This window comes from Helianthus annuus, chromosome 4 (genome assembly GCF_002127325.2).
Source record: "Helianthus annuus cultivar XRQ/B chromosome 4, HanXRQr2.0-SUNRISE, whole genome shotgun sequence".
In the NCBI taxonomy this organism is placed as follows: domain Eukaryota; kingdom Viridiplantae; phylum Streptophyta; class Magnoliopsida; order Asterales; family Asteraceae; genus Helianthus; species Helianthus annuus.
The window spans coordinates 201379454-201404189 of record NC_035436.2 but is presented as its reverse complement, the minus strand read 5'-3'; the positions used below and the strand labels follow the sequence as shown (position 1 = coordinate 201404189).

The 24736-nt window shown below is 34.8% G+C and overlaps 2 protein-coding genes and 1 long non-coding RNA gene across 6 annotated transcripts; 1 reads left to right on the top strand and 2 right to left on the bottom strand.

Moving 5' to 3' along the window:
* Positions 1-4458: 4458 nt before the first annotated feature.
* On the top strand, positions 4459-7679 carry LOC110937950 (probable LRR receptor-like serine/threonine-protein kinase At3g47570). Its single transcript, XM_022180419.2, has 3 exons — positions 4459-4794; positions 6245-7148; positions 7231-7679. The coding sequence occupies exons 1-3, from the start codon at positions 4696-4698 to the stop codon at positions 7563-7565; spliced, it is 1338 nt and encodes a 445-aa protein (XP_022036111.1). The 5' UTR covers positions 4459-4695; the 3' UTR covers positions 7566-7679.
* Positions 7680-11932: 4253 nt separating this feature from the next.
* Positions 11933-15058, bottom strand: LOC110937951. Of its 4 annotated transcripts, none has more exons than XR_002591131.2 (4): positions 14116-15058; positions 13676-13759; positions 13082-13239; positions 11933-12925 (listed from the first exon to the last, which is right to left on the bottom strand). It is a non-coding gene; the product is annotated as an uncharacterized LOC110937951 (long non-coding RNA). The 4 variants fall into 4 exon arrangements; XR_002591130.2 differs by having other exon boundaries at positions 13082-13759; positions 14116-14306; positions 14381-15057; XR_002591129.2 differs by having other exon boundaries at positions 13082-13759; positions 14116-15057.
* A 1309-nt stretch (positions 15059-16367) lies between these two features.
* Positions 16368-20278, bottom strand: LOC110937952 (calmodulin binding protein PICBP-like). The gene is made up of 3 exons (XM_022180420.2): positions 19997-20278; positions 17913-18134; positions 16368-17833 (listed from the first exon to the last, which is right to left on the bottom strand). Exons 1-3 carry the CDS (start codon positions 20120-20122, stop codon positions 16580-16582), a joined length of 1602 nt encoding a protein of 533 aa, XP_022036112.2. The 5' UTR covers positions 20123-20278; the 3' UTR covers positions 16368-16579.
* Positions 20279-24736: the final 4458 nt, after the last annotated feature.

Genomic DNA, 24736 nt, shown 5'->3' with positions numbered 1-24736 from the left:
TTTTAAATAATTGTCCCAAGTTATAAAAGGTATTTTGCCTAAGTGCATTCAAATTAATTTTCAAACTCTTTTCAAAATGATTCAGTTAAGTTGTATTTACCAGTGTAAACTGACGTATTTTCCCAAAAAGGCTAAGTGCAGGTACTAGACGAAATAGGCTGGCTACTCCAGGCATCATTACTCAAGTCTCGCAAGCTTTAGATGCCTTTAAAGTCCGTTGAACAATTTCCTTTTTATTTGATCCGCATGTGGATCTGTTTCAACTATTTTGTGATACTTAATATTACAATTTATTCAGTTGAAATAAATCTATCTTTTTGTTTCGCTGTGCAATTAAATTTGTGTTGTTTGACTATGATGATATCAACTACGTCACGATACTCCCCACCGGGCCCACCGGTAATACGTGGAAATATCATGGTGTGACATTGAGCTTTTAAGTCCAGACACTCTTGTACATTTTTAGGCTTTTTATATCTTCTGAGGGAAGGAAAGATCACTTTGCTTATGTCAGTAGTGGAGTAGAAGGACTCTATCTCTTTTGAGACATGTTCCAACTCCAGTGGGTCAGGTATATTGGGTGGAGATGTGGTATGTGAATGGATGGGAGTAAGTACAGTGGTTGTAGTGGTGGATATATGAGATGTAGTGGTGGTTGTTTTGATAGGAGATGCATCAGTGGAGTAGAAGGACTCTATCTCTTTTGAGACATGTTCCAACTCCAGTGGGTCAGGTATATTGGGTGGAGATATGGTATGTGAATGGATGGAAGTAAGTACAGTGGTTGTAGTGGTGGATATATGAGATGTAGTGGTGGTTGTTTTGATAAGAGATGCATCAGGAGTTTCTTAATCATTATCTTTAGATAATGAATTTGGTTCTCCTGGTTCTAATTTGTGATTTTTATATTTTTGGTGATGGTTGTGGATGTGGTGTTGTGAGTTCTCTTTTCTGGATGTGATTTTTATATTTTCGATTAACCCTATTTACTAGTGTGAGTCAACCTACTCTATGTCACCCAACAAGCTACTATGTTTTGTCATCAACGAACAAGTTGTAAAGCAAGAACTCAAAACACATGCAAATAGTTCAAAGAAACCAACACATCAATGTATTCATACAAATTTGTCAAGGTCAAAAACACATCCAAATATGAGTATAAACTGAGAAATGTAAAACCTAAGCGAACCATCTGCCTGGAGGAAACCGTAGAGAGCCTACCCTTGCATCCCGTGTATGTCAAAAATCCCCGTCAAATTGTCTTGCGTCCCAAAAGAACAACTATCTGCCGTTATGATGTGCCTCTCTCTCTACAGTCGTCTAAAACCCTTACCCCAGCTCTGTTCTTTTTTTGTTTCCTTTATTATTCACCTAATACATCTTTCTTTTCACACAATCTAGCCAAGTCAACGTTTGAGCCCCTTAGTTGTATAAGTTGTTGGACTAATGATTTAGCTTTAATTCCATTTAAAGTCCATAACTAATTGTTTTGTGTTTTTTATCCTGTATGCACAAAATATCATGGAAACAATCTAAGAAGTTAGTTCATTATCTCATTATTCTTTTAGTTGCAATACATAACCCAAACAAAATTATTTATTCTTCTAACAAGCAGTTTAGAACCATCAACACTAATTGCAATTAAAATTTATTAACTTTGTTTGGTCACATTTACTTTTTAAATTTTATTTAATAAATCTATTGTTTAAGCTCATTTTCTTTTTAACCCACATGATAATTAAACCATACTAAATCATCTTACTTTATACTAGTGATCAATGCGTTTTTATTATTATTGATATAAAAATAAAGTGTACTTGAAATGCACTGATCATTAGAGTTTATGGGAATGAAGTGAAGAAAATGGCATATACATGGTGTAGCTAAGATAGTGGCATGTGATGATGGGTTTGTGAGTGCTATTACTAGTTATGTCATGATAAGTGAAGAAAATGGCATATATATGGTGTAGCTAAGATGGTGGCATGTGATGATGGGTTTGTGAGTGCTATTACTAATGATGAAAATGTTTATGTTAGTGCCTTAGCGGACTCTCACTCACTTGAGTCTTGTTAGGATGTCAAGCATACTCATAGACATACCAATTTATTAGGATGTATAAGTTTAAAAGTAATAAAATACTAAAGTATACATAAACTGATATGATACGAGGCATTTAATTATGGTTCCATTTTAACCCTTTACCTTAATCATTCACATAATAATTCATCTGGTTAGCTAAAACAAACGAACCATAGCTTTTGCAAAATGGTTCATTTATTTTGGGTTCGAAATTTTAGGTAATTTATTAATTATTTTTTTAACTGGTAATTTATTTATATATTTAACTAGGTTATAACCTCATGTATTATACGGGTTGAATAAATGAATTTTATATACCAAATAATAAAACATTATCTTTTTAAAAGCCTCCTTTATTGCAAGGGTTGAAGAAATGTAATTTTATATATTAAATAATAAAATAAGTTATATATATAAGAACCATATGTATTGTACGGGTTGAATAAATGTAATATTATATACCAAATAATAAAAAAAAATATATCTTTAAAACCATTGTATTACACGGGTTGAATAAATGTAACATTGTTTACCAAATAATAAAAAAAGTTATATTTTTAAAAAACCCCGTGTATTACATGGGTTGAATAAATATGATTTTATATACCAAATAATAAAAAAAATATTTAAAAAAACTAACGGTTTTTCTATATTTAAAGTAGGATAAGATTGAATATTAATCTGAACTAACGGATTTTTTTTATATTTAAAGTAGGATAAGATTGAATATTAATTTTTATTTATTTAGTTAATATAAGATTGAAAAATCATATGATTGAATAGGTGGGAGGTTGTATTATGATAAATTGGTTAACCGTACTGAATGATAAAGATAATAGTGATTGTTGAACAAATTAATTAATCGAATTTAACAGAAACATTTGTGATGTTAGGTGAATTTTTTTTTAATTATTTGAAAGTTAATATCAACTTTGGAATTCGTATGAATTCTTATCAGATTTGATTAAATATTATTGATAATAAAAATTTGTATTAGATTAGATTTTAGATTTGATTAAATATTATTAATAATAAGAATTTGTATTAATTTAGATTAAATATTATTATTTTTAGTATTATTAATAATTTTAATCAATTAAATGAGAGAATGATAAGTGTCCCAAAACAGGTTTCTTTTATTATATAGTATAGATTTCCGAAGTACAAAACTTGTTAGTAAACACGACTCAAACACCATCTTGATGGCTAATGTTAAATGGCAACCCCTTTGATTGTGAACGTTAGTGAACTAATCCTAGCCCTTGATTATCAATACACAGGTGTGAACACAACTGTAAATCAATCACCAGGATTTGATGATGAAAACACACTAGTACTGTATTTTACGATTTGATGATGTAAATCAATGGTCAAGATTTGTTAACTCAGTTCACAAATACAATAGTGTTCACTCTGGAACCCCACCCTATACACACATATACATAGATATAGAGAGAAAGTGTAAACTACAAGAGTGGTTATCGTGCGAAGCGTACGCGTCATTCCTTATCTTTTTATAACATGCGTGATTATGTATATAACATGCGTAATTAGGGTTTGAAACAACCCATGCGTAATTTTGAGTTTAACATGCGTAATTTTCATGTTTGGTGGCTTGCGGGTTTTGAGTTTTTTATAACGTGCGTAATTCAACATTATAACATGCGTAATTATGTAATAGCGTGCGTAATTATGCATTAACGTGTGCAATTATGCAAATAACGTGCATGATTTGGGTTTAACCCAACCCATACGTAATTATGCAATATCGAGTGTAATTATGTCAAGTTAATTACTATTGTGCTACCGCGTTCAATTGAAGATCTAGGTTAGGTTAGATGTGCGGTTGAGATGCTCGTGTACGCTTTGCACAATAGACACTCTTGTACGTTAACCAACCCCTCTCTCTCTCTCTCTCTATATATATATATATATATATATAAAATCTCTCTCATGCAAGCTCCAATAGAACTGTTGATACAAAAGGGAATCTGTGGAACAAGTACCAGAATGGTTTCATAGAGTTTAGTTTAATTTGTAACTCTTAGATCCATTTCATTCAATGATTTGTCACTTTCAACTTAATTTGTTCAAATATCAACCAATAAAATTTCATATTTCACACACAGCCGCCCTATATTATTAGAAAAGTAGAATAAGTGGACGGACCACACAGTAGTGGAAGACTAAAACATACAAAATCTTTTGAAATCAAAAAAGTAAAAATCTTTTGTGATAGTTGAACAATTATGAAATTATAATATGTGTTAAATGGAAAAGGTGATTTGTTTTTTTTTTTTTTTTTTTTTTTCTAATGCATTCTTGATTTGAATAAATAGAGAGGTTCCTACAAGTAGTTTCACTCGTTCAAAATCTTAAAATCTAGCTCTTCAAATCTTGAACACTTGTAACTATGTGCTCCTCATTCTTCTTAAAAGCAATCCTGCTATATCTTGCTATTCTTTTACAAATGAATGTTGTTGTGTCTGGTTTGAATCTTTCTACAGATGACGATGCATTACTGAAAATCAAAACCAGGATTACAGACGACCCTCGCGGTGTTCTCAGATCATGGAATAATTCTCTTCCTTTTTGCATGTGGCCTGGAGTGACATGTGGTCGCCGACACCAAAGAGTCACAAGCTTGAATCTAACAGACAAAGGTTTAGTAGGTTCTTTATCTCCTTTCATCGGAAACCTCAGCTTTCTCAGGTACATCATCTTAAATGACAACCAACTTCATGGAAGTATCCCTCCCGAAATAGGCCGTTTATCTCGATTAGAAATTCTATCCCTTCGAAACAATTTTTTCACGGGAGAAATCCCAACCAACTTATCAGGTTGCTCAAAACTAAGGTTTCTTCACTTATCTCCAAATAGGCTGTCTGGGAGAATTCCAAATATTTTTAGTTCTTTGCAGATGATTAGAACAATAGTCTTAGTGAAAAATAACTTCACAGGAGAAATTCCACCATCCATTAGCAATCTTACATATCTTGAAAGACTCTTTCTAGGTGACAATCCGTTAGGAGGTAGCATTCCTGATTCCTTCAATCAGTTGAAAAAATTGAGACAATTAGAGCTTGGAGCAAATGGCCTCGTTGGAGAGTTTCCGTTGTTTTTCTATAACCTTTCGATGTTAGAACTTTTAAGTGTTCCACAAAACCAACTTTATGGTAATCTACCCAAAAACTTATGTTTGAGCCAACCTCATCTTAAGATACTAGAAATAAGTGATAATCACTTCAGTGGATTCCTTACACCCTCGATATTAAATTGCTCAGAATTGGAAATTTTTGATGCTTCTATAAATGATTTTAAGGGGAGAATAAAGATTGATTTTGGAAAACTGTATAAACTTTAGATTCTGGGTCTTGCTGGCAATAATTTTGAAAGCAACCCTGTTGATTTCAAGAATTTCTTTGATTCTTTGTCTAACTGTAGCAATTTAGAGCAGTTGGAACTCTCTAGAAGCCGATTAATAGGGGTGTTACCGAATTCACTTGGAAACTTCTCATCCAAACTTAATTACATATCGCTTGATGATAATTATGTCTCAGGCAGCCTACCTTCATCTATAGGCAATTTGTTTGGCCTGACTCTAATTAATCTAGGACAAAACAACTTCACAGGCTTGATTCCTGAAAGCATAGGAAAGCTTCGAAACGTGGAAGGACTATATCTTCCTTTGAATGCCTTCTCTGGGATTATTCCTCCATCTATAGGCAACCTGTCATTTCTAACCCAACTATATTTGGACTGGAACAAATTGGAAGGCACTATACCGTCGACTTTAATCAATTGCAAAAATTTGTTATATCTAGACCTTTCCGTAAATAAACTCAGAGGAAGTGTACCCAAAGAAATATTCCAACTGTCTTCACTTTCCATTGTACTAGATCTGAGTCAAAACAATCTGTCTGGAGTTCTTCCACACGAGATTGGCAACCTGAAGAGCTTAGGATATCTTGATTTGTCCGAGAATAGTTTATCAGGCGAACTTCCAAGTAGTTTTAGCACCTGTGTCAACCTTCAAACCCTAAATCTTTCCAGAAATTTCTTTCATGGATCGATGCCAGAGGCATTGAGTTCTTTGAGAGGTCTCGAATATGTTAACATGTCCCGAAATAACTTTTCTGAGCCTATTCCAACATATTTGCAGGAAATGGATTTGAAGTATCTAGATCTTTCATATAATAACTTTGAGGGAGAGGTGTTTGTTAAAGGTGTTTTCGCCAATACAAGTATGATATCCATCCATGGAAACCGTAAACTTTGTGGTGGCATACCTGAACTTCACCTACCCAAATGCACAACTAGCGACTCCAAAAGAGGTTCCAGAAAGCTTTCGGCTCGTGTAGTTATAGCGATCTCACTATCTTCCACAATTGTAGGTTTAGCTCTCGTGTCATTTATCTTGTTTTACTTCTGTATAACAAGGAATAAAGATGAACCATTGGATACAATATCGACCAAGTCCTTTGAAAAGATTTCATACGGAAGACTTTTTAAAGCAACCAAAGGGTTCTCTGCAGAAAATCTGATTGGTACGGGTAGCTTTGCTTCGGTCTACAAAGGAGTTCTTGATGAAAGTGGCTTAATTGTGGCAATCAAAGTACTGAACCTTAATCTCCAAGGAGGGTTTAAGAGTTTTATGGCCGAGTGTGATGCCTTGAGAAATATTCGACATCGCAACCTGGTGAAGGTCATAACTTCGTGTTCAAGTATCGATTTCCAAGGCAATGATTTCAAAGCTTTAGTTTATGATTTCATGTCAAATGGGAGTTTGGAGAGTTGGCTGCATTCAATACACCAAATGCTAGATCTTGCTCAAAGAATAAACATTATCAAGGATGTGGCTTGTGCTCTTGAGTATCTACACTGTCACTGTGGAAACGTAGTTGTCCACTGTGATTTGAAGCCAAGCAACATTTTACTGGACACTGATATGGTCGCTCATGTTGGAGATTTTGGACTCGCGAAAATTCTTTCCCTAGAAGGAGTATCTAAAGCAAATAACAATAGCTCAAGTGTTTTTAGAGGAACCATTGGGTATGCACCTCCAGGTAAGCTACTGATCACTAGTCCATTTAACCGTTTTCTTTTCGTTTACATAATACTATACAATTAATTCTACACATGATGCAGAATATGGATTTGGAAGCGGGGTCTCAGCCAACGGGGACATATATAGCTATGGGACCCTATTGTTGGAGATGATGACAGGGAAGGAACCTGTTGATCTGGTGTTTGAAGGTGGTCTAACTTTGCATTCTTATGCTCGAAATGCCTTGGCTGATGGTTCGGTGCTTCAGATTCTAGATCCGGGGCTTCTAAATGAGAATACTGATGAACAGAGCTTGATTTCGTTAGTAAAAATTGGAGCGCAATGCTCTTTAGAGTCTCCACATGATAGAATGGATATTGAGACAGTTGTTCACGACCTCATCTCAATAACCGTTAAAACGTGCAACCAATCTTGATTTGTAAAAGGTCCAGTGCCGCAACCAAAAAGACTAGTATTTGATTGTGTTATAATGTTTGTTTACCATATTAAGTTAATGTTTGAATCTGAATGAAAGTTTCTTTTTTATGTCTATGATGATTTTGGCATGACTGTGGATACAGTGGCGAAGCTTGACAATGAAGACGGGGGTCAAAAAATGTATAGACACAAAAATCCATCCGTTATAAAGCAATTCAAAGTTTAAACAAAGTATCTTCTGTAACATATCATCAAGGTATAGAAATTACGTAATGTTGTTGTGCATATAAACACAATACAAGAATAAATTATCAAAACCGGAGTGTCGAAAACCTGAGACGATTTACACACTATGTTTATTGAGAGGAACCACTCTTCTTGGCAAGTAATCACTAGAAATCTTCACCTTCTTGTAATTACTGTTCGATGTCTCGACAGAATCGGGTAAAGCTAAGATCGATTTACGGGTCTTACCATCGTCTTTGTTTGCATCAAGAGGAAGAGAAGGGTGGTCTCTAATGGTGTCGAGGAAATCTGTAGGGAAGAAGTAGAATTGTTGCAGGCCAGCCATCAATTGTTTGTTTTGTTGATCGAAATTAAATTGTTGCGCAGAATCTGTGGTACGTAATTATTCTTGATGAATATATATGGGGTAAATTGGGGGTTTGATTCTTGTGCTTCACGAACAAGTAACGGCTGTAATCGTCTTCTAGAGGGTTTTTGTTGGCTTTTGTTTTGAGTTTTGACCGCCCTTTGGCTTCTAGAACATTCAAATATGTTTCGCATATTTAATTGTTATTTTATACATGGTCAGTTTTAGATGACATAAGTATAAAATTGTAACAAAGTTAACTTCGCGTGAACAAAAAGTATAAAAAAGTAAAATAAATCATCTTATACGGTAATTTTGTAAAATGATCTTATAGGATAATTTTATTAAAAATCATCATCATCTTCATCATCATACTTAGTAAATCCCACCAATAGCAAAGCTAAGGTAAGAGGTAGACAGCCTTACCCCGTAGGAATAGAGAGGCTGCTTCCAGTGAGACACCCGACTCGATAGTAGTTTTGCATCAAGTCTTGGACATAAGACACATAACACTCAGCAATCGGGACAAAGACCGATTAGTGCATGTACCCTTTTGTCTTTCAGCTATTTTTTTTTTTTTTTTTTGAAAATTTGTCTTTCAGCTATTAACGCCACCACATGATGCATGATTACCCGTCCTCAGCTTTTAACGTTATTTTCACGAAACTAGTAAAATGACGTTAAAATTGGTGCACTTTCACTTTTGCCCCCGGGAATGAGATCAAATACAAACACTTAAGTTTGTAAGAACCATAAGAACCAATACATAATTGACAAGTGTCCATCAATAAAAAATTAGTTTAGGGGTAATTTAGACTTTTTGACCATATTTATTTATAACTAATTAAAAATAATTACAAAAAATATAATCAGCACAACACTATATAATTAGCACAACATCATTAATCGTTCTTCATTATCAGCACATCGTCCTCGAATCGTTCTCCATTATCAACATAAACGACATTAGCACAACATCTTCAATCGTTCTCCATTATCAGCACACCAGATGTGCTGATTATATCTACTTTTGGTGTTTGTTTGTATTATTTTATAATTAACACATAATCAGCACCTTATTAGCACAAATATAAAACACCTTTTGTTAACTTTTTTTAAAAAACACTTTTATAAATACAAAAAGGTATAGCAATATGGTACTCATATTAAAGATAAAAAAATACTTGATTTTATGGTATATATTTTTAAAAAAAATAATGAAGTATATAAAAGTTATTTTAGTTTAAAAAACCTTGGTGGAATTTGTATTTAATAGAAAATGGTCAAATGACTAGCAATTTTACAAAATTACCCCTAATTTGTTAGTAGTAATTTTTAATTATAAGAGTTTTATTTATAATCAATATCAACCCTTGATTTAAATTAACAATGGTTCAGATCTGTTCTTACGGTTCTTATAATTAGCACTGTTTGTACAGGATCTCAACCCTTTGCCCCCGATGGCCCATACATATATACATTATATGCGCATACCGCAAGCAGGCGTTTTATCAAACAACATACAATTCAAAATTACTGTACAAGATCAAAATTACCCTACAAGACCATTTTACCAAATTACCTTACAAGATCATTTGTAGAGTAATTTTGATAATTACTCTACGAGTAATATAATTACAAAAATGTCACCACATTTATTCAGGAAAACCTTCGATTCGTACGTTTTGTACGTTAAAGGTATTTGTATTTGATCTTTTGTCTATAAAATTGTAACAACCATATTTTTACAATGGTAGGTGATTTTCAGTTAAACGAGAGTACAAAATAGTTGTACTTGTTTTTTTAGCTAATTCAGTTTTCAGTTAATTTAGTTTTAGGTTGATTTTGGTTCGGTTTCGTCTGCTTTCAGTTTAGTTTCGCTGTTTTTGGTTTGGTTTCAGTTAACAATTCAGTTGTTGCTCACCTATAAACATTGTTAGTCACATAACATATCAAGTTTTATTTGAAAAAACTACAGCTATATTACATTTAAAATTAAAGAGAATAAAATGTTTGTTTTTATAGTGTATACTTTTTAAAAAAAAACATCACGTATGGAAAAATTATGGTCGGTTAAAGATGAGTAAATTAAAGTGTAACTGAGATAAGCCGATTAAATTGTACTTATTGTTTGAAATACTAATTTACATTCATTTTAGAGTTATACATTATGCACTAAGTGAAAGTGTAAAATACAATATTCCTTGATGTACTAGATGAAATTACGAACGTTATAAACTCAAAACCCTAATCACGCATGTTGAAAAATAAATAATCACGTATGTTGAAAATTATAACCATGCGTGATTATGTTTTTTCAACATGTGTGATTAGGGTTTTGAGTTTTATAACATGCGTAATTTCATATCGTACGTTAAGTAATATTATACGTTAACCTTCCCATGCACTAAACTAAAAAAAAATCATTAACTTTTGGGCATTTTAAAATATTTTTCATTTATCCATTATAACTAGTGGGAAACCCGCGCGTTGCGGCGGAGTCAACGATACATCACTTGGAAAAGAGCAAAACATGGGAACTTGGGTTGTGCTCGAAACATGTTGAATTTGTAGGACCTTACAAGGGGCGGGGTCGTAAAAACAGATTGGAACAAACAAAAACCACCCAAATCATGGTATCCATGGTTTATATTATTGTTTGTAATGGTATTGTTTTTCCACATTAATAATGATAGAACAAAAATAAAAGAGGGTTAATGGATCAACCTATGCCAGGTTAAGAACCGAACACATTTAACCCTTTACGCAACTTATCTACCCCGCCCACCTTGCCACCACTACTTGCATCCAAATGTTGCAGGTCATGTCCCAGTTTTCGTAACATAAAATCAACTAAATGAGCACTCGAATATTACATATAGAAGAAGTGCAGATCTAAGACCACTACTTTGCCCGGTTTTATAAATTTTGCAGACCAAACATACTATTTAGATTTAAAAAAAAATCATATATACTCAGCAATAACAAATCTGTATGATGGTGCTATACTTTATAATTTTGTATATATGTAGAAGCATGAAGTATGCAAAAGATTGTAGTGCTACAGTTAATATGAAAACACTTAGGGTGCATTTGATTCGTAGGAATTCAATGGAATTTAAGGCAATTGAAATTTGAATTTCATCTCTTAAGATGTTTGGTTCACAGAATTTGATGAAATTGGAATCTTATTCTAATCTTTATGTGTTTGGTTGACAATGGAATTGGAATTGAAATTTGGTATGAATTCCTTCGAATTCCTTTAACTAAAGGAATTCAAAATCCTCCTATATGTGAAGGAATTAAAGTAAATTCATTGGAATCTCACCGTTTCGACTCGTACTGTTTCGACCCGAACGTTTCGACCCGTACCGATTCGATTTGAACCGTTGTGACACGTACCGTTTCATTCAACCCGAACTGTTTCGCCCAAAAACCTGTACAATTTCAACTCAAACGGTTTCCACCTGCACTGTTTCGATCCGAACCTTTTCGACCCGAACCGGGGGTTGTGGGTGTCGAGCGATGGATTCCAATTCATTTGACAACCAAACACATAAAAAATGGAATTGAGATTCCAATTCCAACAATTTCCAATTCCAATTGGAATGTTTAAATTCCAAATCCAAATCCTTCAAATTCTAATTAGAATACAAATTCCAATTCCAAAACATTACGCGAACCAAATGCCCCCTTATTGTGTATTATTTAAAAAGGTTACAAAATGTTGGATTACGATTAGACAACTATATTATGTGAGGTGCGTGTCAATGTACTACAAAATAATAAGCTTTATTTAACTATCGGGAACTGCATCTTTCTCAACTGTTTTACATGTACGCATATTTATCTAGTAAACCTTTCATTTTTTACTAAAGAAAATTAAAACAATCAACAAAATCAGTACTTTTGCCTTTGCGAAGAGGTCTAAGCTTATTCGGTGGTAGCCATGTGGCTAGCAAGCGGTCCCACCACCGTATACATCTTCACTCTATCAATGAAGGTCGACTTCAGGTTACCTCCTCCTTGGTACGCCATCTCGCCTATCCTTGATCTTCCCTAGCCTCAAGAGCCGTGATACCAAATCAAAGAATTAATGATAAACTAATAATCAACATAACCAGACATGTAAATTTCAACAGTAAAAATTTATCAGTTGATTTTAAACCAGCAACCAGACATGTAAATTTGAATAGTTTAAACTTATAAGTTAATTTTAAACCAGCAACAACAAAAGGTCGGGTTAAATTTCAAAATCCACACATTTGGGAGCAAAATAAGTTGGAACAAAATCAAATTAGAAGTATAGAGTAAATATTCAGCAAAAGGGAACGACTCGCTACAATATGGCTACTCAATTCTCTAGTTACATAACAAAAATGAAGAGTTCATAGTTTACCAATAGAGGGGCTGGGGACCGGAAGCGAAGGGCGTGTAGAAAAATATCACGATCATATCAACATAAATATTACCTGCAAACTATAATTTTTTTCAGTAGTTTTAGTTTTTTTAAGGAAATGTGATTTTGTATAAATGTCTCGTCGGACCGTCACCGTTACCGCCACCACCAGCTTGATAGTTTTTTTTTAAACCGACCTGTATGGACTCAAAATTCATTTTTGCAAGTTTACCCATGTTGCTTGCATTCTCTCAATATATGAATCCATTAAGGGATCCATTGCACCACTTCTGAACAAACTTGAGCAAATGATTCAACAACTCCAGGTGCACTTAATCATTTCAAGACCATTTGGGACATAAGGCACCTACATCAGTAATAAATATTAACCAATTATGCATCTATCACATTTATAATAGATATGAAGAATGGATAGAAACTTATTATTTACACAAATAAATAACATTATCCCCATCGATCAAAACAAAACATTTTTTTTTTTTGCAGTAGCACAAATAATAACCTTTTTAGCATCAACCACGACCTTGGGAAACCGTACAAGCGCACACTTACTCTGGATGAGCTCGGTTATTTTAGAAGATGTGTTGCATGCAAGAGCAAAGCGAGTAGAGTTTGAATATGTTTTCAATGTTTTCCTAAGTTGAAAAATGCACTTGTGGCCTTCCTTGCATCGCCAGTTAATTGAAAGTCAACATCGGAAACAAATAGACTACTTTAATCGGAAACAAATAGACTACTTTAAAAATGACTCATTTTACCCGTATCTAATTTAATCAAAACCCGTTTCGTTTCGACCTGAATGAGAGTGGGTCAATTTTACCCGTATTCTAGGTCAAAACAATTTTGACCCATTTACTTATGAATGGGTCAATTTGAGTTGTGTATATCCCAACCGGAACAATTTAAAGGGCTGGGACTTGAAAGTTGGCTACAGTCTATATTTAATACTAAAAACCCCTTAAATCATTATGTTCTTATATTCAGTTTATTATTGTATATCATAGAAGTATTATGGTTTAATTCAGTCAAACACGTTTTGACATGTACCAAAAGACAGTTTTTATGCATATACAAAAAAACGTAAAAAAAATCTTACCTTTTGCGCACTTTGCGTAAGGTAGAGAGCACATGTCCATTCCAACCCTTTGATCATTTTCTCCATATAACTTGGTAAATAAGCCTACAATTAAGATTAACCAAGAGAAAAATATGAAAAAATTAAAAATTATAAATTTAGAAATAAAAGCAATTAAGCAAATATATAGAAAAACCACGTAAAAGCATCTTCGGCCTTTCCTTGTTTTATTAAAAGACTGCCAAGAGTTTTGACCCGTAACCTAGCCGACCAATAGAAAGCAGTCCAAAAAATGGTAATGTAAGAGTTGACATCTCAACAACAACATGACCCCTCAGCCCCTCGTTTACTCAAGTAGGGCTAAGCACAACCCTCAACGCACGTGCATTACTCTGATGATGTCAAGAATTTGGGTATAAAAACAATTTAAGCGGAAAAGAAAATCTATAAGTATGACATACCTGATCTACATTTTCATCTGCTGCGAGTACAATTATAGCTTGTGCCTTCGAAACCAAAACTACTTCTGCATATAACTAAAGTGCCCGTGAATCTATATTCAAGTTTTACTATATCCATACCTCTCAGCCAGAACAACAACAACGCTACCAATGCTCTTATTTGCTGTTTCAAGCTGCTTTAAAAGTGAACACTATAACCCAAACAAGCTAAAATGTAAATGAAACTCCAGAATAAAGGAAACGCACAAAACAACTAAAAACTAACCAATTTGTCACTCCATCCAGGAAAGAGTATGTGGTTGCTTTCAATCACTTAACTATTCCTTTTTTTCGCAATGAATCTACCTTGTCCGAGAAAACATTTGAACCAAGCCCTAGTATCATTGCAAATATCACTACAAAAGAATATATTCAAAAAACCCTGCATCATCAGTACACACAAAAACATATATAAAAAGTAAGAATTAGATAAAACCATCGGTTGCTTTAGAAACCAACAGCTGCTTCCCTACTTTTCTCTGTCTCTACTTCTAACCTCCCACTCTTTCAATTCAAAGGGAAACAAAGAGACATCGGTTTCAACGGATTTAATTTGGGCATTCACTGGATTGAAAATTAAACTCATGAATGGAATTGAGGTCTTGCAACTGATAATGGATGATGTCGCAGGTGTGTGTTGAGCGATGAAAAGAGAGCAGGGGTAGAAATGGGAGCGAGCGGGAATGAATTAATTAGTGAAACAAGGCATGATTTGGGATGAGCGGAGGAACGATTATATTGAAGAATCTAATTATTATCGCATTGAAGAGAACGATTGAGTTGAAGAAATTGATGATAACATTCAATTTCAAAGGACGGTTTCATATCTGATAGGGGGATTTAGGGAGAGCAGGGTAGAATGGGGAGAAAAATGTAAAAATATAGGGTTTTGTTTGAGACTTTTAGTATGCCATCTTAAAAAATTGATGTTAAATTACTATTTTGTACATATGAAATGTTTTATATAGATATATAGATATATAGATATAGTAGTATACATCCATAGTTTTTTGTAAACTAGAGTTACAACTCCTTACGAAACACTTTGATACGAGTAAACCATACTTCATTGCTTCAATTAATACCTCGTAGTTTCATGATGAACTTTAATTTGTTGGTAAATATGTGGCCCAAAAGATACTGGCCTACAAAAATCATTTCACTAATAAAAGTACCCTCTAATAACAAAAATGAATATAGAAATAGAATTGTTGGTTGGTTTCGTGAGTTTTGGTTGGTTTCTAGAATTGTTTTTGTTTTTTTAAGTTTCTAGAATTGTTATTGATTTATAATTATAATTGTAAGTCAAAAGTCAATTTTGTATTTATTTTTACTTTGGTCGTTTGAGGGGTTTTCTTGAGAAAATAGAAGTTCCATATCTAGATACATTTTACCAAATGATTAAATATAGATCCAAATGATTTTTTTAAAGTTGTTCTAACTATTACAATTTAGGAGCTGTTTGGCAACATCTGAATGGTTAAGTGCTGAACCAGTAAGAGGTCTGAATCATTAAGTGCTGAACCAATAAGAGGTCTGAACCATTAAGAGCCTGTATAATGCTTAACCGTTCAGAGGCAAATGTCCGACTAATTCAGATTATAGGTCTTAACCATTCAGACTCTGTATAAATCTTAACCATTCAGAGACAAATGTCTGAACCATTCAGAGACAAATGTCTGAACCATTCAGACATCTGTTCGTGAAACAAACAGTCTGAACCATTAAGTGTTGAACCAGTAAGAGGTCTGAACCATTAAGAGCCTCATTAAGAGGTAAACAAACAGCCCGTTAGCCTTTATTATATATATACTATTTTAAGTTGTTACAAAGTAACCGATACATCAACTAAAGACAAGTGACATAGAAATCATAATAAAAATACCATTTTTGGTCAAAATAATAACTCTAAATTATAAAAAAAGATTTTTTTGAGTTATTAGATCATTTATACACTCTTTTTCACGTTCACATTGATCATGTATACCATTGTTTTCATGTGTTTTTCGCGCATCTAACAGTTAAGTGAATAAGTAATACTGATTCATCAAGCATTTTCGAACAGTAACACAGTAAAAAAAATCTTAGACGCGCCACTGACTTTTCAACTTCACGTTGACCAAAATAAAACTTGTTTTCATATTTTTTAGAAAAAATCTTCGACTTAGGTACTCCGAAAAGTATCCTTTTCGTTATTTATACAGTTGTAACAAAACGACTGAAAAACATTGCTTTGTATTGCGAAAACATACGTATCATATTGATGAGACTACAAAAGTATACGGATGCAGTACATGTATTATGTTTACGCTCAGCTTAGTTGTATAATTTAGTCTGCAAACACCTAAAATCGCTCGTACAAAACCGAGTCAAATTACTTGAACCCAAGATATACTTGAACACGCAGAAAAACTGACTTACGGATTCATATTGCTACTTCTTTCGCGAGTTTTGGAGTGATCATTTCAAAAGATTTAACAAGCAAAGCAACCTTCCTTTTCTGAGTTGGAGCTAGTTCAGCAACAACCTGTTGAAGAGCATAATCAAGCATCCATTCATTCGAGTTTTTCTTCTCAACGCTTGTTTGACTCCTTAAAGACACAGTCTCCGCTTCTGGTTCTGGTTCTGGTTCTGGTTCTGGTTCAGGTACTAATGGAACATGTCCTCGCTTGTCGGGATCTAGTGTCTTCTTCGCCTTTTCTAGTTCTGTAATAAACCTCCTCATAAGTACAACTTCCTTTACATGATTCCACTCGTTTGGTTTATCCTTTTTGGTACCAAACAGATCGTTAGCTGTCTGATTCGGATCTGTTTGATCATCATCCCCTTGATTCTTTTCTGAACCGTCTTCTTCTGGAAGAAGAATCTTCTCAACCGCTTCTCGTACAATCTTGACTGCAAACGTCTTTTGGGTTTCCTTTCCTTGATTCATAACATCATCGTCGTCTAAACAAGATTGTTTTTCTTCTTGTAGTTGTTGCTCTATAAGACCAGACTCCATATGCCGATGAATTAATCGCCACATACTCATTTGAATGTCATTGTTGAAACTCAGTTTCTTACTTTTAACGTCAGCAAGCCGATCTTGATCGTCCATCTGAAGGTTTCGGTTTCGAACATCATTTTGATCATCACCATTAACACCAAACATAATATCAGCCAGGTGCACGTCATCTCGACTGCAGTTTGGTTCAGAACTAGGCTCGGGTCTCGTTTTTGCGTAGAACTCTATAGAAAAATCAACTTCTTTTTCCTTCCCGTATTCGTTAGAAACCTTTTTGGCTACCTTAGCTTCTTTTTTCTTAGCGGGATGTTTATCTGTGGCTCGAACTTGAGGACTAATGCTTTTTCGATCCTTTGAAGAACGATGCCTTAGATATGAAAACCGTTTAAGTGGCGTCTCATGATGATAATGATTACCATGAAGGGAACAATGCTCGTATGAACAGAGTTTAGCGGCTGAGAGTACTTCTTCAGATTCTTTTACACCCACCTGAGGCTCAAGTTCAACCTGCTCGGGGAACTTTGAGTCCTTTAGAATAGAAGAAAATGTAGCTTTCTTTGAGTGCAAATCATTGACAGTTGAAGGTTTCTTCGATTCAGACGATGAAGTGTTCTTTTTTCTTAATATTTTTAAGGATTTCAAACTACCCGATCGCGTGAACTTTTGCCGGGATTTCTGCACAGAGGGAAAGATAATGATGACTAACAGATAAAACTTGAAGCAGTCTTAGATTTGACCACGGTTTTTAACTTGCCTGGAGATCAGGTGATGCATCTGATGGTTCAATCCGAAATGCAGCGGCTGGCGTGATGCTCCCATAACCAGTGACTTTCTGTGAATTCGACGTATCAAGTGTTTTACTTTGATGCTTTCCTCCTTTGATAGCACTGCTATATCTAACGGTAGAGGAAGTTCGACTTGATGTTGACCCATGCACCGATGAACTGAATGAGGTAGCCTCTGAATCACTATCCCCCTGTCGTACAACGTATAAAACAGTTAACTGCCATTTTCGTGACCCAAAAAGCTCGCGGCTCGGAGCTCTCGCTCAGATTTAGCTCGGAAAAAGCTCGCTCGAAATGGCTCTGTTTGAAACTGAGCCAAGCCGGCTCGGCTCGATTAGAAAGTGAGCCTAGCTCGGCTCGTAACAAGCTGGATTGGCTCGCTTGGTAGCTCGGCTCGGCCTAGCTTGAACTATTTTACTTATAATATATTTTATTTTTATATATAATATATTACAAAAAACGGATTATTATTTACATGTATTCAGGAGTGTAATTTGATATCTTTGATATATTTGGAGGTTGATTATCATACTAAAGAACTAATATTGTATTTTATTGATATTTAAATTTTATTTTGTATTGTTGAACTTGATTTTAATTTGTAATGTATTAGGTTGAACTTATTTTGGATATGGTCTTTTGAAGTACTGAAGAATATTTTAGACTACTAAGACCGAACGTAGTGGGGCGTTTTTTGCCCGGAATCTCGCCCGAAAACGCCCGATCACGCCCTGGTGCCGCCCCCTAGGCGTTTTCCGGCGTTATTTGCGAAAAAATGGACGTTGGCGTGATTTGAAAAACGCCGGAGGTTGATTCCTTTGCCCAATTGAACCTTGCCACGTGTGTATACTTAGTTTTAATTAAAAAAACAAAAGAAATTAGTTTTAATTAGAATGTGATTTAAAAACAAAAGTTGCATGTGGTTGTTGTGGGTGAAAGGAAGAAGATGATGATTTTTCATTTAAGTCCCTACATTTTGATTGTATTTAAAAAAAGGATTTAAACTTCAAAAGTCCTTAAAAAAGGATTTTGCATTTCAGTCTCTAAAGTTTTAATTAGATTTTGGCAATGTAATTTTTTTTTACTTTTTTCTGGTTTTTTATTTCTAATATTGTAATTTTTTTAATTTAATAAAGTATTTTAAGTTTTTAATTAAAAAAAATAATTGTGTAATGATTGGAAGGGGCGTTATTGGGGGTTCACCGAAGAGAGGGGGAGGAGAGAGGGAGGAGAGAGGATGAGTGAACCAATCAAAACTTTTTTTTTTTTAATAAAAACCAAGTTACCTAAGAGGGGAGTGCCGCCATCAATTTAGGGTGTTAGGGGAGTTTAAGAGGGGAGTTGACATGGCACACGAGGATTGGTTGGGCGTAAGAGAGGGGACTCACCTCTTAGGTGAGCACCCCTTACACCCTTATACTCTTTATATTATAAAAACTCCACACACAGAATTCAGTGGAATGGATGTGAATGCTCTAAATTTTGAGAGTTATTTATTTATTTATCTTTTTAAAATCGAGCTAAACCAAGCCGAACCCAAGCTTTGATATTCAGCTCGGTTTCAAATCCGAGCCGAGCTAGCTCGGTTTATAGCTGAGCCCGAGCTTGGGCTGGCTCGGCTCATGAACAGTCCTATTTTCGTCCCTATGGTGTCCATGCCAAATTTCAAATTTATACCATTTATGTCCCTGAAATTTTTGAAACATAGCAGTTTTATCCAAAAAGTTAATGGTCGTTAACTTTAACCGTTAAATAAAGGGTAAAAAGGTAATTTTCCATTTTTATTTTCTTTTTGCCCAAACTTTGACTGTTAAATGAGGGGTAAAAAGATAATTTTCCAACCACATTTAACAGTCAAAGTTACCTTTTTACCCCTCATTTAACATTTAACTTTTTGGATTTTCCGGCACATTTCAAGAATATTATGAACGAGAATAATACAAATTTGAAATTTGACTTAAATTGACCTAACGAAAATGACAGTTAACTCTATATATATATAAAAAAAAATAGTCTGATTCACAAAATATGGATAGCAATGACAAAAACAAACCTGATTACTTCCTGCTGTGAAACAGAAACTGGATTTTGATGAAAGAGATGAAGGACACTTGAGTTGGGGTGTATTATTTCCCCCTGTTCTTCTCTTACCCTTGGTCAAAGTTGATCTAATCCCCATTTCTCGATGGTCCAGATGAATTTGTGGCAATCAGTTGAAGAACAGATGAGTTGAAGAAACGGCGATTTGTAGCCGGTTTGGTGATAGATGATCGGTATTCATAAATGGTGTGCCGAAATAGACGGTGGAATTGATTTGATGACGCCGGTTTGAATATATGTTAGTTATTATAGAATGTGTTGCATGTGGACTTGGTATAAAATGTATTTATTTGGGTTGGTATTTATTATTTCAAGATTCCTTTTTTAAAGGTGTTGGATTTATCTCGACGTAAATGGGTGTGATTAGGAAAAAAAGTAAAATGTACCAACTGTACTCTGTTTGGTTCATGGAATTTGCATGAATTGAAATTGAAAATAAAATTAATTCCATAAGAAATTATATTTGGTTGACAACAACAGAATTACATTTAGAATTAATTCCACCATTTAATGGATTTCAACTTTTCAACCATCCAGTGATGGAATTTAAATTAATTCCAGCATTTAATTGATTTTCAGATTTCAACTTTGCATTCATCCAGTGATGGAATTTAAACAATGTTTCAAAGTTTAACAAAAAGTCAATGTTTTAAATAATGGTATGAACCGGCCGCTTATACTGGTTAAACCGAATATCGGACCTAAGTTCGGTACGGTAAAGGCCGGTAAAAACCGAATACGCTATGTCTTATATACAGGTGGTAAATCCGGTTCTACCGGTTCAAATCATTTAACCGGTTTGCATTATCTTAAGATTTGATTTCTTAATTTTAATAAAATACGATATTAAGGTAATATTGATATTCCATGTTTCCGATAATTAACCTACTGCCTTCTATTCCAATATTTCATCGTTGTTGAAACTGTTACTCACATTGTACAATGCAATATTGTTTATAACTAATAAAATATTCTTAAAATGCTTAATAGTTTACAATAAAAATAGTTATTTTTAGATAACACTATGATCAATTACATAAATCCTAGTTGAGATTGAATTGTTTTTTAGATGAATATGTATTTTATGGAATTTATAGGGTTAACTAGTAACCCGGTTCAACCGACCGATACAACCTGGTTCAACCGGTTGAACCATTTAAGAGCCCAACCCGGTATGACTTAAAAACCGGTTTTTAAAATATTGCAAAAGTTATTATCTATTTCATAAATGAGAGATGGATGAGGGTAGTTTTGAAATATGGTCTTTTTTTACTTTTCGAATTCTTTTTTCATGGGGTCAAGTTATTCTAAAAAGGCTCCTAATTGTAAGAAGTGTAAGAAGGATTTATAGAGTGACAAGTGTTCAATAACCTAAAATTAAACCCACTACATCATCACCTGTAACACCTCGAAATTTTTGTGTCCAATAATGTGTTAACACGTGTCATTTGTTTACACGTGGCATTGATATTAAATAAAGGACTAATTTTGACAAACCTTGAAAGTATGTAAATTCGAGGGTTATAAATGTCAACAAGGGTAGATATACTGTATAGTAACCCTAAATAAATGCTTGAACCTTCAAACGAATGAATCTTAGATCGTACGGAATCGAAACGCGAAAGAAAGTGAGAGATTACAAGCTACAGGGGTTAACCGTGTCAACATGTTTAATTATACCTCTGAGTGACCCTTTGACGTTCCCAAGGCTTGTAACGGTATTATACACTCACTAAAATATAATATATAAATTTCGCAAAGTTTCGTTATGAAACGAGAAAGTTACGATCGAATTCGTAGGAGAAGGGTTAAAAGCGTCAATAATGAAAGTTAAGGCTTTCTGAATAATTAATAAACTAATCGGGGACTTAATAATGCGGGTAAATAACACGAGGCCCCTATCGGTAAATAACCGAGGGCCAAACCGCAAAGTTACTGTCACACCCCCAAAAATCCACACGCGGAGTATCACCGCTTGGGAGCGTGACTGACCAGGATCAAGCCACCAATCATATTGAACATGTAATTAATATTAAGTAAAACAAATGTAAACCATCCATTCAATACGATAGGTGTTCAAAACATAACCATAGTTTCAAAGTGTAGCGGAAGCATAGTAAATAAACCAACAATAGTTAATAGTTTTAAATGTCATAATAGTTCAACGTAGAAACCACGATCCTTGCCCACAACGACCCGCTTCTCCAGTGCAAGCTCCAAGTACCTAACGATCTGCAAGGCATGTAACAGAATGATCAACAAACTAGTTGAGCGAGTTCACAGTAAGTAAATGCGTAACAGTAAGTAACGGGTGGCTCTACAGGGCCAATAGTAAGTTATACAGGTGGGGGCTTCCCATGTTATGTGACCACTAGACTATTCGTATTATCCTTGTTCTTCGTCCGAGAACAGTAGCGCGTATGGGGTGTGCGTAGGTTTTACGCACGTATCCTTCATAACCGAGGATAGAAGTAAGTAATGCGTACACGTAGGTTTTACGTGCGTGCCTGACATCCGAGGCAGTAATTGGCATGTGACCACGTAGGTGTTATCCCAACCTACGGAACCGTCCTGACATCCGAGGACCATGATAGGTGATAGTCTAGGAAAAGCATATATACGTTCTTAGTCAATGATAACCTTTAACCCATTCCCACGACCCGGGAATCCCATGCCTTAGTAGGTGTGTGAACTCACCTTGGTTTGCTCGGTATGCTAGGTTATGCACTCACAAGTAATTAATCACGTCCTATTGTATGCACGTATAACAAATCAGTTCATGTTCGCAATGATACGCATGCAATCTAGTGTCACATAGTGCTTGATAGCCAATATCATGCATCAATCATGTATCACATAACAGTCAGTTTGCATATCGGCACAACACGTATCATTTCACATTTAATCATCAGCTAGTGTACACGAATACAAATGTTAACATTCATCACCAAGCATGGCATGCCAAATAAATCAAGCATACATTCCATCATTCAAAGTATGTTTATAACCCCCCATTATCTTTCGACCCAACTGTTATCTTTCGACATATTAGTTATCACAGTTATCTTTCGGACCAATTGTTATGCTTCGAACCAAATGTCATCTTTCGACCAAATGTCATCTTTCGACCACGCTGTTATCTTTCGGTCAACACTACTATGGTTCGGTCAATGCTATCCTTCGGTCAACACTACTATGGTTCGAAGGACAAGTATCTTTCGGTCACAACAACTATGTTTCGACTAACAAGTATCTTTCGGTCACAACTATGTTTCGAATAACTAATATCTTTCGATAAATATCAGTTACATTTACTCAAAGTTTCCAAGTTTATCCGTGATTATCAATTAACACAAATTCAAGTATTCGGTTACCTCAGAATCGATCAAACAGGGAGTTTCATATTAAACCTCATGAACCCTAATTTAACCATATGAACAATAATAACACTTAATCATATTATGTTCCGGTTCCATGAACAATAAAAATTCCGAATTGCATAATATCACAGCCGATCCACAAAACATTATCATTAAACATCATCACAACAGATCCGATTAACATACACATCCGATTAACATCCATATCCGATTAACATACATATCCGATTAACATCCATATCCGATTAACATACATATCCGGTTAACATACAAACAACATATTGCAAGACAATTGATAAATCATGAAATCATATACACTCAAAGCATCATCTATTAACATAAACAACATCACACACTAACCGGAAAAATCTGGATTACGGAACGAGATCTTCGAACAGAGAATGGGTCTGCTATGCCGTCACACACACACAATGGAACTAGGGTTTTTGAAATAACTGTCGACTTACATGCATTCACGTATATAAAACGTATCACAGGAATGGGCCAAGCCCATTAGAAAGACTGGGCCGAAAGATGTCGAAGGATCCTATCTTTGTTCGAAGGATAGAGTCCTTGGTCGAAGGATATGTTTCGTGATCCTTCGAATCGAAAGTTGATCCTTCGAATCGAAGGTTATCTTTCGTGATCCTTCGATCTGTAAGTCATGTTTCGTGATCCTTCGAAGGTTGGACCTATCCTTCGAAGGATCTTTGTGTTTCACACTAACAAGTTCACACATTTGACAAGTTTCACAAATACAACCAAACAATCAAACCATAAATAACTTCATGGTAATCAATACATGATCGTGCAATAAATACGAAATAGAAATTTTGGAAATTTGAGTTGTCACATTATCCCCAACTTAAAAGAAATTTCGTCCCGAAATTTGGTACGCACTCACTGAGGAAGCTGGGTAAGTTACATCGTTCACTGGTTTTCCTGGGGTGTCACAGTTACCCCTTCAAACCCGAAAGGTCAGGCAAATCATTACGAAAGATTTCTTTATTAATTACCAGATTCTGATAATCATTTCAAAAGATTTAAAATTTCTGGAAACCAAGCCTCTCGCGACCCGCGTTAAGTAATAGCCTAAGTGTAGGCGGGCCGCGAGCCTCCTGTTTTACGCGCCTGTTATTTGAATCCCAGGCGACCCGCATTAAACAAGCATGGAACTCCCATGCGGGCCGCGTAAAACGCCCAGATGCAGAAAGTTGTAACTTCTTGCCTTTTGAGCATTATGAACGACCAAATCTCCAATAAATGAGGCATGGGCACCCTACACTTGACCCATAGCTCCAGGGGACACATGC